At 42.8% G+C, this 19,007-nt stretch overlaps 1 protein-coding gene across 1 annotated transcript in view; it reads right to left on the bottom strand.

Moving 5' to 3' along the window:
- Window positions 1–19,007, bottom strand: part of LOC309557322 (RING finger protein 112-like) — a 46,668-nt gene that overhangs the window by 10,322 nt on the left and 17,339 nt on the right. Inside the window, exons 4-10 of the mRNA XM_082259985.1 lie at window positions 14,251–14,445; window positions 11,133–11,270; window positions 8,578–8,682; window positions 8,424–8,474; window positions 6,986–7,042; window positions 3,261–3,347; window positions 2,107–2,236 (exon numbers count right to left, since the gene is read on the bottom strand). Coding sequence (XP_082116111.1) covers window positions 2,107–2,236; window positions 3,261–3,347; window positions 6,986–7,042; window positions 8,424–8,474; window positions 8,578–8,682; window positions 11,133–11,270; window positions 14,251–14,445 — 763 coding nt within the window. The remainder of the gene's footprint in view (window positions 1–2,106; window positions 2,237–3,260; window positions 3,348–6,985; window positions 7,043–8,423; window positions 8,475–8,577; window positions 8,683–11,132; window positions 11,271–14,250; window positions 14,446–19,007) is intronic.

Raw genomic sequence — 19,007 nt, 5'->3', positions numbered from 1 at the left:
TCATTTTTTTCATGCATGTTTTTATTCAATTGCTGTAATAAAAAACACCTTTTATAGCCAATATAAGTGTTGATGTCCTTGTATGGTACCATTAAAGTCCATACTTGCCTCCAAAACGATACACTTCTGTACAGAGTCTATGGCCATGGGAGGAAATGTTCATTATCTGTACACAGCCAATTCATGTTTCAGCAGCAATGGTATGGTGCAAACAAAGACTATGTAATGAAAAACTAGGTATGCAGCTCTTGATACAAACAATCAACAGAAATTAAACTATGGTGATAGTCACTCCATGCAAAGATGGCGTCATGTGTTAAAAATATAAAAGTCCAAAGACAGAGGGGCCTCCAAAACTGTCCCATACACCAGGTATTGCTGTGATGTTGAAACCTCCACCAGACACCAGTATGTGTGGCCTCTTACCAGCTGAAGCTGATCCTCATTACAAGGATCCACAAACGCTTCTTATGGGTAATCCTCACTACTGCAGATAGGTGGTTGGATGGATGGCCCCTCCTGCTGATCAGACCATCCATCCATCCACCTATCTGCAGTAGTGAGGATTGCCAATAAGAAGCGTTTGTGGATCCTTGTAATGAGGATCAGCTTCAGCTGGTAAGAGGCCACGCATACTGGTGTCTGTTGGAGGTTTCAACATCACTGCAATACCTGGTGCATGGGATGGTTTTGGAGGCCCCTCTGTCTTTGGACTTTTATATTTTCTTTTATATTTTTAACTAGGGATGCACCGAAATGAAAATTTTGGGCCGAAACCGAAACCGAAAATGCAGGATGCCCTTGGCCGAAAACCGAAACCGAAAATGACTTTTTCCCCCAAATAATTTTAAAATAGATAGAAGAGGGGCATACACCAAAAACAGGCAGCGACGTACACCTGTCGCTGCCACCCTGACACAGTATATGTACTGTGACGGGTTGGCAAGTGGTTAATTTAATTACCAATGGTATTTGTATTATGCAGCATGAGGGGGTTAATGTATTGCCACTGCTGGTCACTGATGCATTAGTGACCTACCAGTGGCAGTTAATTAACCCCTTTGTGCTGCATTAGTGCAACCAGTATCAGTGTTAATTAACACTGGTTGCACTTATACTGGTTGCACTAATGCAGCACAAAGGGGTTAATTAACTGCCACTGGTTGGTCACTAATGCATCAGTGACCAGCAGTGACAATACCTTAACCCCATCATGCTGCATAATTAATACTAATACCATTGGTAAAGCTCCCCCCCCCCCCCCCCAGCGTCCTCTCCTACTCACTCAGCTCCTCCGGTGTCCTTCATTCAAAAGACGCGCCTCTGGCCGACGGCCCGCCTCCCGGTGATGTCACTACTACTACGATCTGTGCATGAATGAAGTGACACACCAGGCGGGAGGGCGGGGCTAGCGGCGGCTAATAGCTGTAACTATGCGAGAGCTTCACTTCCCTGTCAGCGGACGATGTGCATGAATGAACTGACCTGACATACCGGGCGGGAGGGCGGGGGGAGCGGCCGCTTATAGCTATAACTATGTGAGCCTTCACTTCCCTGTCAGAGGAGATACCCGCATGATAGGGAAGTGAAGCTCTCACATAGTTACAGCTATTAGCGGCCGCTCGCCCGACCTCCCACCTGGTATGTCACTTCATTCATGCACAGATCGTAGTAGTAGTGACATCATTGAGAGGCGGGCGGCCGGCCAGAGGCGCGTCTTTTCAAACCTGCGATGAGCCCTCCTCCCTTCTCACGGCGGCCATTAATTTCGGTATTTTTAACCCATTTTCGGCCGAAAATTTCGTTGGCCGAAATTTCGGTGCATCCCTATTTTTAACACATGACGCCATCTTTGCATGGAGTGACTATCACCCTTATTTAATTTCTGTTGATTGTTCATATTAAGCGCTGCATACCTTGTTTTTCATTTCTGTTTCGGTTGAGGTTCCACAACTGTTTTTATACCTGCTGCTGATACACTATTTTTTTAGTTATATCGATCTAGCGCAGTGTATTATTGTGTTTATTAATGACTATGTAATGAATGTAGATAATTTGTCTTTGAAAACTGTCTACACAGGAACAGTACATGAGGGTCTAAATTACCTGCCAGTGTCCCCGGACTTGATCTCAGGAACCTTTTCCCGGGGTGGGGCAACAGGAAGCCATTGATAGATGGACTTCTAAGAGTGTCCAGCAAAAGACGGTATTCTGAACCTTTCCGCAGCCTCAGTTTCTGTAACAATAACAAGTTACATTTATATTTACTATACAGTATATGGCCAAAGATTGTAGACATCTAACATGCCAGTATGAATTTGTTGGGCATTTTATTCCAAACACATGGCCATTAATATGGTTTTGGGTCTCAATTGTGGCCACTCCTCTGGGAAGGATTTCCACAAGATTTTGGAGTGTTTCTGTGGCAATTTATTTTAAATTGAAATCATGTAATGACGTTGGACAAGAAGGCTTGGCTTTCATTTGGGGTAATAATTCATACCCAAGGTGTTCAGTAGGGTTGAGGTAAGGGCTCTGTACAGGCTACTCAAGTTCCTCCACACTAAATTCATCACACCATATCTTTATGGAGCTGGCTGTGTACACTGGTGCACAATAAAGCTGGAACAGAAAAGGGTCTTCTCTAAATTTGTTGCCCAAATTTGGAAGAGCGCTATTGGCTAAAAAGTCTTTGTATGTTGTAGCTTATGAAGATTCCTTTGAAGCTCTCTCTCTTGGATATGGACACTGTCTCTATGAACTGATTAGCGCTACACTTACTCCCACTGCTTCTTCATTAAGACCAAATACAATGGAGTGACTGTGGCAACAAGGTGCTTCTTCATTCAATTAAAAAGTGCTTAGTGCCAAATCCTTCCATCTCCAGGTGCACCTTTGTGTGCAGTGCACGGTCACCTGCAGCATGTCTTTATGGAGCTGGCTGTGTACACAGGTGCACAGTAATGCTGGAACAGAAAAGGGTCTTCTCCAAATTGTTGCCCAAATTTGGAAGAGCGCTATTGGCTAAAAAGTCTTTGTATGTTGTAGCCTTAACAGTACCCATCACTGGATACACCTGAACTTATGAGATGACTCTAATGTAGGTATGATGGTCAGGTGTCCACTGACATTTAGCTACAAGCATATCAGAAACCTCCTAGGGTAAATAAAGCAATATATTTTTAAACCTCTGGTGATAATTGTAGAAAAAAAAAAAAAACACCCTAATTTCTGAGCCCTCCTCACATTTACCATCATACCTCACTCTCATGCTGTAGGTAGGTACGAGCAGCTTCACGGCCACAGCGGTCAGGATCCTGCCAGTCTCTCACTAGAATATCCAAGTGCTGAAGAATAGTAAAAAAAAAAAAAATGATACAACAACTTCTCCAGAGACGCAACTTTTTTCTGTATTTTTAGTTAGAGTATTTAGAGATTTAGCCTAACAGTTTTTAATTATTGTTTTATTGAAAGAAAAAGAAATTCAGTGGTAGAAATATTTACAGAAAATTTGTTACAAACAGTAAAATAAAAGGATTTTAAAAGTGAAAAAGTTCTTCAGCGGAAATGTCTGGTCTTTGGGTCTGTATCAAGTCAGATCACTTGTAGCACAGTAATCCAATCTAATATTGCAGAGTCATTGGCCCTCATAAATGGCTCTCAGTATCCCAAGCAGTTTTATTTGTAAAATGAGAGCTCCCAGCTGCCAAATGGGTTTTCTTGTATCTGGAGAGGGCGTTGCAGAGCATATATCCACTGCTATTTGTACTCCAACTCAGAGACTCTCAAAACTATAGAGATTGGACCCCCAGTATACAGAGGAGCCTTGATGTGGGCACTGCGGCTTTCACATATATTTGTAAATGAGTGCAATAAAACTCTCTGTTTTTAATTTGAATTAAATTGTTAGACTTGGTCAATTTGGTTTGTTTGCAGGCTGGCTGGTTAGTGTGCTGGGAAATTTTTGTTTGCTTGTGATGTGCGTTGCCCTTCCATGTGCACTTTATGGCAAAGGCTAGTGATATATTGGGGTGGTTGCCATCTTTTTGTATAGTTTGTTCGCTGATTTGGTGTGGGGCACATTGAATGCCTTCAGCTGCCATTGTGCTATTGCTGGGCATTCAACATGTCCCTGTGTCTTTAACCACTTAAGGACCAAGCCTGTTTCTGACACATGTTTTTTACAAGTTAAAATCAGTATTTTTTGCTAAAAAATTACTTAGAAACCCCAAACATTATATATATATATATATATATATTTTTTTTTTTTTTTTTAGCAAAGACTTTGGAGAAGTCTTTGGTTACGCGTTATTTGCGCAGCCGTCATTCAAATGCAATTTTTGGGTAAAAAAATACATTTCACTGCATTTAAAAAAATTTCATTGCATTAAAAAAAAAAAAAAGCTGAAAACAGTAAAGTTAGTCCAATTTTTTTGTATCTTGTGAAAGAAGATGACACACCGAGTAAATAGATACCTAACATGTTACGGTTTAAGATTGCGCACACTCGTGGATTGGTGACAAACGACGGTACTTAAAGATCTCCATAGGCGACGCTTTAAAAAATTTTAACGGTTACCAGTTTAAAGTAACAGAGGAGGTCTTTTTCTAGAATTATTGCTCTTGCTCTGGCAATCGCGGTGATACCTCAAATGTGTGGCTGGAACACTGTTTTCATTTGCGGGCGTGACTTACGTATGCGTTTTCTTTAGTACGCAAGCTCACGGCGACAGGGGCGCTTTAAAAATGGTTTTATTTTTTTTTCCTATTTATTTTATTTTATTTTTTATTTTTAGCACAGTTTAAAATAAATAAATAAATAATTAATCTGATCACTTTTAATGCTGTCACAAGGAATGTAAACATCCCTTGTGATAGTAATAGGCAGTGACAGGTACTCTTTATGGAGGGATTGGGGGGTCTCAAAGACCCCAGACCCCTCCACTGCACTTCAAAATATTCAAAATGCTGAAATCGGCATTCTTTAATACGGACAGTTTTTTTTTTTAAATCGGCGCCATTAGCAGCCGAGTAAACGGGAAATTATGTTGTGATGTCGCTTCCTGTTTACTACATCGGAGACCCGATCAAAGCCGAATCCAGCTTTGTTCGGGACTCCAACCAGCCGGCAAACATGGCAGCTGGTTGCTCAGGTCTCCTGCCGGGTCCCCTCCCACTTGCTGGAATAACAGCCAGCGGCTGCTGAGCCGCATCGGCTGTTCTCCTGAAAGCGGACTGTTGGCTCTAAAAACGGTACCAGGTTGATGCCTGTAGCTGCAGGCATTATCCCGTTACAACAACTTCTTCAAGCGACCTATAGGTACGTTGGTTTGCAGGAAGTGGTTAAGGAGGAGAGGGTTCCCTCCAGGCAAGCCTGCACTTGATTTATCCACTGCTATATGTGCTTCAACTTGGTCTTGGTAGACTTCCAAAACTATAGCGATAGGACCGCAGAATATAGAGGAGCCTTGACGTGGGCACTGTGGCTTCCGCATACATTTGCAAATGAGTGCAACAAAATCCTCTGTTTTTTTACGTGAATTGTTAGACTGGGTCAATTTGGTTTGTTTGCAGGCTAGCTGGTAAGTGTGTGGGAAATGTTTGCGATGTGCGCTGCCCTTCCATGTGCACCTGACTGCAAAGTCTAGATGACTAGTAGCCATCTTGTTGTATAGCTTGTTGCAATGTTAGCTCCACCCAACAAAAGGGTTTGAGGTGGGATGGAGTATTTTATTATAGCCAGCAGACATACCCTCGATGTAAACTATCCTGGGAACATCTGTATTTCCATAATAAAACAGTTTTACAATCTAAAAAAGGCATATCATTTAGCAGACTAATGTTCCAATGTGTTAGATACCAAATATGATACAGATCGGATGAGATTATTAGCCTCCTGGACCTTGTAAAATAGGCATATTTGGTGTTAAAATGTTCATCAACATTAGTGTAGCCAAAGAAGGTAACTTCATCACTGTAGGAGTTATAGAATTTGAATTAAAGTTGATGGTATAAGTGTCAGCTGTAGGTCAATATGCCAGATGCACAGATGTGTTCTCCTTAGGTTTATGAATTGGTAATTTATGACAGGAACTCATCAGAAGTCCTTTGAAGACCCTGGCAAAGTACGTTTTAATACTCTCTGTATTTCTACAAAGCTGGACTGTGTTTTGTGAAAATTGTCACCCTAAATGACTGCCTAGAACAAGGGTTTCTCAACCAGGGTTGCATGGAACCCTAAAGCTTCCCCCAGAGCAGGGATCCTCAAACTATGGCCCACCAGCTTTTGTGGAACTACACATCCCATGAGGCATGACATTCACAGACATGACAAGGAATGATGGGAATTGTAGTTCCTGAAAAACTGGAGGGCCATAGTTTGAAGACCCCTGCCCCCAGAGGTTACTAGGGGTTCCTAGAGGAAAGAGAAATTTCTACTGATAAGTTCCCACTCACACCATTGATCTTTTTTGCTATCTATAGGGGGTTAGTCTTCCTAATGACCACAAGTGTATGGAGCATTCTTTCCACTGACCATCACACTAATGTATCAGGAGTTATAGATATAGTCATTTTATTAGGGGTTCCCTGAGACCAGAACGTTATTTCAAGGGTTCCTCTGTGTTGAAAAGGTTGGGGAAAGCTTGAACTAAAATATACATGACATTTAAATCTGACCACTTTTGTTACGGATGTTTTAGTTTTGAGGGCAATGCGAGTGGCACTGTGTTCAATACTACTCCCTAATTCTCTCTATACAGTTTTGGCTGGATCAGATCTCACTATATTCACTTTTGTCATAGCTCTGCACTCTGCCTTGAAACAACTGGCAGCTGTTCATCCCATCACATGACCCTTTCCACTAGCTGTCCTATGTCTGTAGCAGTTAACAGATAAGGTACATGTGGATACGTTTCGTTTGATTAAAAGAGAGGAAGTTTAGTCCCTGGTAAAAGTTATCCATGAGAAAAACTCTTTCAGTCACCTGGAGATATTGTAGTGAAAATGATGTTCCTGTCAATTCGGACACATGAAGATACATCTGGAAAAGAACAAAAGACAAAAAAAGAAGGTTGTATCAATAAGATTCTCCAACCTAAGGGCTCTTTCACACGGGCGATCCGATCAGATCCGCCTGTCAGTTTTTTAGGCGGATCTGATCGGATCCTCCATGCAGCTCTATGGGGCAGCGGGTGTCAGCGGAGACACCTCCGCTGACACCCGCTGCCATCCGCATCCGATCCTGTGCTTGAAATCTGGACGGATGGAAACCCTATTTTTCCATCCGTTCAGTAATCGGATCGGATCTGATGAGAGCGGACAAGTGGTCCGCTCTCATCCGATCCCCCATAGAGGGCAGCGGGGGCTGAGACACCTCCCTCTCCGCTCTGCAAGCGGAGACGGAGCTGTCATCCGCCCGCGGATCGATCCCCGCTGAGCAACACGGATCCGCCTACGGAGGCGGACCGTGTGAAAGAGCCCTAATGGAATGTTGTCCCTTTCACTATGGCTAACCAAGTCTTATATTGTCCACCAAAGTAAACATGGCCTCATGGTTTTCTAGCAGGCCTAGAGTGAGATTCACAGACAACAAATGGAGAGGTAAGGACTGGAGTAATCGTTTTACAGAATCTTTCCAAAACACGGGAGGTGTCCAACAATGGTGGCCTTGTAGTGAAATACTTGTCAGTCTGCACCATGTAGGCTTTTATGTTGGTCTTGGAATATATCTAGACTCATAAAAGACCTATTGTTGACTTTGCATGACCTTTTCACAGTTTTTTTACCTCTTTATACACAATTAGTAAATAATATGGATGAATGGATTATGCTGACCAATAATGAAGGCTCTTCTAGGCTATGGAGTCTAAGGTATGTCAACGTTTCATCAAGAACCATTGTAAAGAGTTATTGTCATGGATGGGTAAGGTGCCATCACCTTTGCCACAAAATCATAACTAAAGTATTCTGAAGCCAGTCCTGGGTACTAAGGAGAATAACAGCAATAGTCACAAAAAATAGGACACCAAAATGCCACAAAAGACTAGAAGTTTGCTTAGGGATTATACCAGTGCACTGAGAAAACTGTATGTGGATGTCCTAAATGTGCCTTTGCTGCATGCAGAATGGGGACACATACCTGGTCTAATATGGAAAATATTAGGAGCTAACCACATAGAGCAGGGGTGTCCAAACTATGGCCCTCCAGCTGTTCAGGAACTACAATCCCCATCATGACTAGTTATGTCTGTAAATGTCAGAGATTTACAATGCCTCATGGGAATAGTAGTTCCTGAACAGCTGGGGGGCCGTAGTTTGGGCACAGTTTGGGCACCCCTGACATAGAGGGAGGACTGTTAGCTATCCATCGAAGTCACCTGATTTGTATTATATATTAGAACATAGGATCTCAAACTACCTACCTCCAGATAATCCAGTTCTGTGGTTTTCAGACATGCATTCACATTAAAAATCTGCAGAATACATCAAAATTGACACATTCTTATTAACTTATGAATACATAAGAACATTACTAGAGCATTTAATATAAAATGGCAGAATTCAAGAAACAAATACCAGATGTGAGCTGAGTAGCATAGACAGTGCAGAAAGTTTAAGGCAGGTCTCCCGGTCACCCTCGATATCCAGCGAACCCTCCGTGTCCAGAACAAATACCACCATCTGTGAGGAGAAGGTAAATGGTCACCAAAGCAAGCAATGAACCAATCTCAAAGGACACTCTTTGGGCTATATCAGGCTTTGAATAGATGGTTTGACTTAAAAAAAAAAAAAAAAAAAAAAGACATACTGTACATACATAATGTCCAACCTATCATATCTAATCTATCGTGTCCAAACTGGGGAATGGTGTGATTGACTCTTTGGGACTGGTTACCCAACTAACTCAGGCACAGACCAATTGGAGGTCTGGTACCTGGTTAGTCTACCTTTGGGGGGAAGATATGTGATGGTACAAACCGTCTCTGGTAATGAAAGACTGATACATAATGGTTTGGATTGCTTCAAGTTGGACAGTAATATTTGTCAGCAATATCTCTCAAGAAATATGAGTATTTAATCCCACTTTACACTGTTAGACCTGTAGCCTGTTGCCATGAAGTCCGACTCCTAAATAATCATAGCAATACATAGATGTGTATTCCATGTACTTCAATGTAGGAGACGGACAGACTCATTTGCAGTCTTGTCCTATTGTCTATATATTGAAGTGGAATTGTGTGAAGTCTGCCTGTCCCATTGTTAAATGTTAATGAGCCCACATTGTTCTGTCCTGATGGCTAGATAATTAGTTCAGGTTAATTCTGTTTCTGTATACAATTTCATCTGCATATGAGAATGTAAGCAGGCATCCCCTGACCTGTGTGTGGTAGTTTGATCAGGAGGGGGATGTGCCCATGCTGTATATAAATTCTGTGTGACTGTTCAATAAAGTGTGATTCCAGTACAACCTAAGTTGTCGGCTAGCTTTGTATGAGGGCGGCGGGGAAAATCTGGTATATATGTTCATGAATTCAAGGAAGCCGTATACTGACGGTAGACCACAAACACAGTGTGGGTCGGCGGTTCCATTACAAATGGTAATTTTAATTTGACCAAAGCCTATTTGTGGTGTGTCTATGAAGATCCTTTTTCATCCAGGTCATGGTATAGTCAATAGCAGATAGTCATATTAAACTGAAACTCTTTTGTGATAGTAAATAAATATTACTACTAATCCAAGTGGCTTCCTCATTTCTAACGAGTATCAGGAACATACCCCAGCCTTTTTTACAGTTGTCTAAATTTGAAAAAGAAAAATAATTATGTTATGTAATGTGTTACTATACCCACAACAGTAAAATTAGTCTGTATATGCAGTAAAGCACTCACTGTGGAAGCTAAGGGGTTAATCCTCCCCATTGTGTAAAAAGGCTGTTTGATCCTGTCTTCTCTAATTCTCCCCTTCTTCAACAGCCCCCAATCCCTTTTTTCTTCTGAGAGTGCATGTGATCAGCACAGGGCCAACCAGCACTGTCCAGACACAGGGTCATGCAACCTCATAGGACAGTCAGAGGAGAATGAAAACTCCTCCTACAAGTTTTAACCAGCGCTAATTTATCCTGTCTTCTCTAATCCTTCCCTTCTTCCACAGTCCCCAATCAATTTTTTTGGGGAGAGTGCATGTGATCAACACAGGGCCAATCAGCACTGTCCAGACAGAGGGCTAGGGGTCATGCAGCCTCATAGGAAAGTCAGAGGAGAATGAAAACTTCTCCAAGCTATAACCAGCGCTCGGCCGGACATCGATTGAAGTCACAAGACTGCTATATACTGCTGATGGAAAAAGGTATTTAGCAGTTTATAATTACTAAAATAATTGCATTTCTGTGTACTGTGGGAGACCAGATAGGGTCCTGGGCTTAGTAATAATTTAAATGTCAATATACTCTACTCCTGGGGGGATGTGGTGGGTAGGGCTAGTTTTCTCACTTATAATCTAGAGCTGGAAGAATCTGAGGCAGAGGGTGATGGGAAAGTCTACACCTAGTATACTGCCGTGTTAGCTTGTAGCCTTAGGAAATGAACCCTTCAGGGAAGGCCTGGTACAGGCTCAGTTGCAGAACCCACCTATGGGGAACTATGGTGAGGACATTGGAAGAGTTGGGTGGCCATCCTATGTTTATGTTGGACTTGCACTGTGCAAAGTTATTAATGTCGGGACTAAAGAGGCAGAGGTGAAGGGTTGTTGGCCAAGAGCTGTACATAATGTTATTGCTTCAGTAAAAAAAGAATTGAAAATCTGAAGGTGTGGACATTCCTGGTCTTTTGGAGGAGGGCTTCAGGCCAGGAGAATGTGAGTAATCAGAGATGGTGGAGTTTCTCCATGTTATAGGTGTGTGTGTGTACCCCATCTCATTCCTGAGCAGGGGGACAGTGGGAGGTGCCCTTGGCCATCATGTTTCTTCGCTGATGGAGAATCAGGGCTCTGCTAGAAGGTCTACTTTCTCAACGCTACCTTGGCTAAAGGAAGGGATAAGCTATAATGAAGTGTAATCCCCTACATTTTTTCTATCTTTATACATGATAAGATATCATTCTGTATATTTTAACAGAAAATGTCTCCATCAAACCTTCTCATCATTCCTCCTTAGGATGAAGGGTTTACTCCAAATCCAGATCCCCTTTGTTACAGTGTCAATACCACTTTTCCATTCAAACCCTGTGAGGGGCTCATCGTCCTGCCCCAGACTGACCGGCTGCTGTCTCTCCTACAAAAGGAAATTCATCATCAGTTCCATACACTCAATTAGTAAACAAAACAACATAAAAAGCTCCATAAACCAGCTTCATGTATAGGTTATGTAATAAGATACAGCGCCAAAAATAACATGTACTGGAAAAACACAGATTATGCAAAGTCCATAAGATCCTGTGAAACCAGTTGCTGAGGTGTAGAAAAGAATGCAGGAAAGTCCAACACCATAGACAAGAACACAATCCCGACGGTCACCACATGCTCAAATGAGGTAATACTCTTACCAGAACTGTAGACCCCCTGTTAAGGAAGGTCAACCAAGTCAGGTTATAGGTATAGGTTAAAGGCAAACTCCAGGCAGATATGAAAGACACAGCTCTAAATTCCTTATTAAAACATTGGTTGAATGATAAAAAGGCTGCGTTGCTTGGGCAGTAAAGCACGGCACGGTTTAGGAGATATTTGCAGTGCATACTAGCTCATTCTGCCTTTGTCTTGCAGGTTTTTTTTTTTTTTTTTTTTTCGGGTTTACAACCGCTTTAAAAGCAGGGTCTAGGAAGGAGAGATGAGAGATTGTCATTTTCTGCTGCAAGGTCCACTTTAATTGAGGCAAAGAAAAAACAGTTTTACTCCTTTGCCGATTTGGGGCAGAGCTGTGTATCGCAGGACTGGATGGACAGAAAGAAGAATCCTTTGGCAGGTAAAACATACAATGTATTTCATGAGTGTGTTTAGATTTGAAATAAATCTTCATGAAAAGCCTATCTGCCACACTGTCAAGCTGCAGATATGCTTTTTACATTAAAGTGATGGAAGCCCCAATTTGAGCAGCTCAGGCTATGGAACCAAGTAAACCAAACAGTAAAGATATTGGAACAGTGGGGTTGTAGTTAAACTGAATGTGCCTAGCAAAAGTACTGTGAGTAGGAAAGGTTGAAATATAAATACATGTGGGTCCAATTCAGATGTGGACATCCTGGAGTGTTGACTTAATGTATTTAAAAAGCCTAGAAATGCACCAAACTGTGCAAAAAAAAAAAATAGATATGCACCAATATTGGCACAGAAGTAAAATACTGGACTATGTGGTGTGCTGCATGGTAGGTGCATTAAAGATACATTGCCTTGGTGAGTTTAAGCGCCATTCAAAATGAAGGATAGAGATGGGTTTATCCACCAGGCAGTGAAGGGCTTTTTAGGATATGATATGGATGGGATTACTCACCAGAAAGCGAAGAGCTCTCTGGATATAATATGGATGGGATTACTAACCAGGCAGTGAAGAGCTCTCAAGATATGACAAGGATGGGATTTCTCACCAGGCAGTGAAGGGCTCTCAGGATAGGATATGGATGGCTTTACCCACCAGGCAATAAAGGGCTCTCAGGATATGATCTGGATGGCTTTACCCACCAGGCAGTAAAGGGCTCTCAGGATAGGATATGGATGGCTTTACCCACCAGGCAGTAAAGGGCTCTCAGGATAGGATATGGATGGCTTTACCCACCAGGCAGTAAAGGGCTATCAGGATATGAAATGGATGGCTTTACCCACCAGGCAGTAAAGGGCTATCAGGATATGAAATGGATGGCTTTACCCACCAGGCAGTAAAGGGCTATCAGGATAGGATATGGATGGCTTTACCCACCAGGCAGTGAAGGGCTCTCAGGATAGGATATGGATGGCTTTACCCACCAGGCAGTGAAGGGCTCTCAGGATAGGATATGGATGGCTTTACCCACCAGGCAGTAAAGGGCTCTCAGGATATGATCTGGATGGCTTTACCCACCAGGCAGTGAAGGGCTCTCAGGATAGGATATGGATGGCTTTACCCACCAGGCAGTGAAGGGCTCTCAGGATAGGATATGGATGGCTTTACCCACCAGGCAGTGAAGGGCTCTCAGGATAGGATATGGATGGCTTTACCCACCAGGCAGTGAAGGGCTCTCAGGATATGATATTGATGGCTTTACCCACCAGGCAGTGAAGGACTCTCAGGATATGATATGGATGGCTTTACCCACCAGGCAGTGAAGGGCTCTCAGGATATGATATTGATGGCTTTACCCACCAGGCAGTGAAGGACTCTCAGGATAGGATATGGATGGTTTTATTTTATTTTTTTTTCAGAACATTTTATTGAAATAAAACAGAGTACATAGAAAACATAACAGGTATACAAAAGAAAACAGTGAAATGTACAGACTTGAGCCATATCGTACAGTTAGGATTGTAGTAATAAACATAACAATGTAGACTAATCTAACTGTACCCATAAGTGGGAGTATGGCGGCATGAAAATCTGTACAGGAATTTTAGGGAGGGATGCAACACTGGAGGGTCAAGTAATTAAAGTATCTGTGCAATTATGGAGAACTGGGGGAAGAAGGCTAAATCTGTGTGTCAGCGGTGCTCCCCGAACCCCGACACCTCCAACAGGGAACTTGCTGTATCAGGGGACAGGGGGCACACACCAAGTATACGCGAGACCCAGTCAGGAGCAGTTTGTGTTGGGGATACCTGAGTAAGTTGTCAGTGGAAGGGTAGGGACCATAAGACGGTAGTCGAGGGACCATGTAGGAGGGGGTGCAGAGAGGGGGGATAGGGGGAGAAGGGGGGAAGGGGGGAAAGAGGGGAGAGGGAAAAACAAGAGGGAGGAGGAGGAGGAGGGGGGAGGGGGTATAGAGGAAGAGAGGGGGATATAATCATGAAGAAGTGAAGCAGGAGAGCCAAAAAGCCTTCTCAAGAATACGTAAGAGGCATGGGGTAGTCACCAAATGTGAGGTATATGCGGACGGGGAGGATATCAGTGATTATGGATGGTTTTATTAACCAGGCAGTGAATAGCTCTCAGAATTTGATATGGATGGGTTTACCAACAAGGCAGGGAGAAGCTCTCAGTATATGATAGGCCTCTCAGGTAATGGTAGGGTTAACGTTTAGCACCAGGCAATGAAGGGCTTTCAGGATATGATATGGGTAGGTTTACTCACCAGGCAGTGAAGGGCTCTCAGGATGTAATTCAGTAGGGTGGACTTTCCTCTCCGCTTCTCCCCAATCACACAGATAAGGCACAGAGGGTTTTCGGACACCTCTGTGTCCAAGAAGCATCTCTGTACCACCGACTCATCCAGCTGCAATCTTCCATCACTATCTGTATAAACCAGTTGAAGGGCTGAAGGTGGAATCTAATAAGATAAAAAACAAAATCACCAATGACATGGGGCTGTTCCTTTCTTATGGAGACTGCTCAGGTGGTGAGTCTAGATCTTCCTATGAGTCACAGTAAAGGCACCATATGTTAAGTCTTAAAGTAGAGCTAATCCTAACCGGACGATGTGTGGTTTGCAATTGTTTTTTTCTACAAAATATGGTTTTTACTTTTTTATTTTTACCGATTATTCCTATCTTAGTGTTGCAGACCTTATGCAGCTCTGTTCAACCACTTCCTGTCCACCACACTCACTCCAGCATCAGCTGCACATTATTGCTCTATGATATTTTCCTGATAGTAACAATGGTGTACCATGCCTGAGCAATGTGTGTCAGCACAGCCAGGGGAACATGTGAGAGAGTGACAAAACAGGAGCACAGTTGAAAATTGTCACCCTATAACAGGAAATGCTTGAGTAAGGACCTTCAGTGCAGGATTGCAAAGGATTATTTCATATTGTTTATTTAAAAAGGCAAAATATTGGATTTTTGACTTACTAGTAAAAAAAACATTTCTTCAGAGGAGCTTTAGTCTTTAACCATGGGTTATTTGCAGCTACTTTCAGGTAATTGCAAGTATGAATTCTGAAAATCTACTGAAGCCAGAAAATTTCCCGGAAAGGAGAAAAGACAATAGCTGACCTGGCTGACTCCATGTAGAACCTTTGAACCGTGAGGAACAAACCAAGAGTTTTCAGGCCCAGAAGGATCCAAAATCCTCCATTTGGCTTGGGAATTGTGCACAGGTTTGAGTAGAAACCCAAAAAGGTGTTCCTCATTCAGAAGGGTATCTAATAGAAAGGCCAAGGCCTAGATATGCCCTTTGAGAGTACTCAAGGCTTGATCCAGACTAGACTGGAGGAAGGACAAGATGTATCCGACAGTACTTGCTACCATGAAATTCCCTGGTCTCCCACAATGCAAAATAGGCTTTCCAGCTGAGATGGTAGGACTTTGGGCAAAGTCAATTTCCTAGCCTTCAAGTGAGTAGGGGTAACCAAATTTGATAACCAACATCCCTTAGTACCTGGGCTTCAACAGCCAAGTCATTAAAGACAGTGACTGAGAAGAAAGATCGTGGACTGGCCCTTGGGACAGAAGGTCCAGACCATCTGGAAGGGCCAACAGAGAGTCTGCCAGTAGTCTGAGCATGTCCAAGTACCACACCCTCCAGAATCATTTTGGTGTGATGGGACTCACCATAATGCTCTTCATCATGATCCTGTCATACAGATAAGGGTGTATCTGCAAAGGTGGAAAGGCATAGATCAGATTTAACCAATCCCACTGTGAAGGCCCTGGACCTGGTGACAAACCTGTCCAGTTTGTTGGTAAATCTGGACACTGGAAGATCCACATCCAATGTCCAAATGTTCATGCCTGGAAAGTGGAGGGGCAGACAGGTCCAGAATGTGCAATTCTTTCCACAAGAGGATCAAGTCAGTTTCCCTTTGAGTAGCGTGACTTCTAGTGACTCCCTCCTTGATGTAGGCCACAGTCATGGCATTGCCCAAGTGGATTCTTGTCAGGTGACCTTGCAATTGAAGGGTCCAGAAGTGAAGAGACAACTGTCAAGCATTGAAGGGACTTCCCATATTGATGGGAAGATGAGCTTCCCCCAATGACCAAGTCCCCTGCATTAAAAAGACATCTAGGACTCCCTCCCAGCCTGACAGACTGGCATCAGTCATGAGAATGTTCCACATCTTTGAGGGAAAGGGTTTCCCAACTCAAGTACCAAGTTAAATATCCACCACACCAGGGAGAGTCTGGCCTTGCAGGTAGGATGCACAGGGCGGTCCAATGACCAAAACTGTTTATCACACACTGCCAGAATGTTGAGTTGCAAATATCTGGAGTGAAACTAGGAATACAATACAGCACTGTCTTCAAGGGCATAAAGGACCAGGGTAAGGCCCCTCATGCAGACACATATTGAGGGTCGAACCTAAAACAGAAAAAAACAACAAGCACGAGAGAGGGGGAACAGAAGTTTATCCCAAGGTAGGAAGATTCTAGACAATGACTGACATCGCCGATCCCATGTAAAACTTTTGAATCTGCAGAAACAAATTAGGAGCCTTCAGATCCAGAATGGGCCAAACTCCTCCATTTGGCTAAGGAATTGTGGACAGGTTCATAAAAAACCCTAAAATCTTCCTCATTTGGAGTTGGAAAGAAGAGCTGCCCATCTTTGCTGAGAGACAGGCAAATTTAAGAGCATGAGCCAAAAGTCAAAAATGACAGTTTGTAGCCCCTGCCAATTATGCTATGGATTCAGACATCTTAAATTTTCTGAAAACAGAAGGGCAAAAAGCAGACAGACATCTGACAAGTGAGGGTGGCTGATCACTGACAAGAGGGCTTAGAGTCACAAGTGTTTGGCTTGGAGGACCATGTCTTCTAATGAAAATTGCGATGACTCCTATGAGGGTGACACTGATTTCGGGGCATAGCCCTAGACACATCATCACCTTGACCGAGATCTTAGATGCGGGACTGTCCTGATAAATCCATTTATTTGTTTTATTTATTTATTTCATCCAGTAATATTTGACATATTTCATTATTGATTACTGAAGCTGACACCTGGTTACATAGTTACATAGTAGGTGAGGTTGAATAAAGACAATAGTCCATCCAGTTCAACCTGTGTAGGTGTGTGTGGCTGTAATCATCTCACATACCCCTGAATGTTCTGATCCTTGAGATGTAAGTCTAAGAGTCTTTTGAAAGTCACCATACTACCCGCAGAAACCACCTCTTGTGGTAGAGAATTCCACAATCTTGTAGCCCTAACAGTAAAGAACCCCCCACGTTGCCTGAGGTTAAAACGCTTCTCCTCTAATCGCATTGTATGCCCTCGAGTCCTCATGCAATCCCTTCGAATGAACAGCTTTTTTTCTAAGCTGGGATCCCCATTAAGATATTTATAAATTGCTATCATGTCCCCCCTCAGACGTCTCTTCTCCAGGGAGAATAAATCGAGCGATTGTAGACGCTCTTCATAGTCAAGGTCCTCCAATCCCCTAATTAGTTTAGTTGCCCTTCTCTGGACTCTCTCCAGCTCCAACACATCCCTCCTGAGGACTGGCGACCAGAACTGGACAGAATACTCCAGATGCGGTCGGACCAGAGTTTTATAAAGTGGAAGGATTATAGTCTTATCTTTAGGTTAGGATATCTTTTTTTCATGTACGATAGCATGTGGTCTATGTTTATATACACATATATAATTTTGGACATTCAGATGTAAATTTGGGGGCAGAAGTCATACTGAATATGTTTCGGATGTATATACAGGTTATTTTGCTTTTAAAAGTACTGATGTTTATATGGTTAAATCTCATCAGGGTTGTGGCTCTGTGGGACACAGTAGATTTGGTTGATTGCCAACACTTGTGTCTTATTTGCTTTACACAGGAGGTGGCAATTTAGAGGTTAGTTAGACCTTGCATTTACACCATATGTACAGTGCCTTGCAAAAGTATTCGGCCCCCTTGAACTTTGCGACCTTTTGCCACATTTCAGGCTTCAAACATAAAGATATAAAACTGTAATTTTTTGTGAAGAATCAACAACAAGTGGGACACAGTCATGAAATGGAACGAAATTTATTGGATATTTCAAACTTTTTTAACAAATAAAAAATTGAAAAATTGGGTGTGCAAAATTATTCAGCCCCCTTAAGTTAATACTTTGTAGCGCCACCTTTTGCTGCGATTACAGCTGTAAGTCGCTTGGGGTATGTCTCTATCAGTTTTGCACATCGAGAGACTGAAATGTTTGCCCATTCCTCCTTGCAAAACAGCTCGAGCTCAGGGAGGTTGGATGGAGAGAGTTTGTGAACAGCAGTTTTCAGTTCTTTCCACAGATTCTCGATTGGATTCAGGTCTGGATTTTGACTTGGCCATTCTAACACCTGGATATGTTTATTTGTGAACCATTCCATTGTAGATTTTGCTTTATGTTTTGGATCATTGTCTTGTTGGAAGACAAATCTCCGTCCCAGTCTCAGGTCTTTTGCAGACTCCATCAGGTTTTCTTCCAGAATGGTCCTGTATTTGGCTCCATACATCTTCCCATCAATTTTAACCATCTTCCCTGTCCCTGCTGAAGAAAAGCAGGCCCAAACCATGATGCTGCCACCACCATGTTTGACAGCGGGGATGGTGTGTTCAGGGTGATGAGCTGTGTTGCTTTTACGCCAAACATAACGTTTTGCATTGTTGCCAAAAAGTTTGATTTTGGTTTCATCTGACCAGAGCACCTTCTTCCACATGTTTGGTGTCTCCCAGGTGGCTTGTGGCAAACTTTAAACGACACTTTTTATGGATATCTTTAAGAAATGGCTTTCTTCTTGCCATTCTTCCATAAAGGCCAGATTTGTGCAGTATACGACTGATTGTTGTCCTATGGACAGAGTCTCCCACCTCAGCTGTAGATCTCTGCAGTTCATCCAGAGTGATCTTGGGCCTCTTGGCTGCATCTCTGATCAGTCTTCTCCTTGTATGAGCTGAAAGTTTAGAGGGACAGC

This window comes from Pelophylax lessonae, assembly GCF_965119305.1.
Source record: "Pelophylax lessonae genome assembly, chromosome: 6".
NCBI lineage: Eukaryota > Metazoa > Chordata > Amphibia > Anura > Ranidae > Pelophylax > Pelophylax lessonae.
This window is presented reverse-complemented; position numbering and strand designations above follow the sequence as displayed.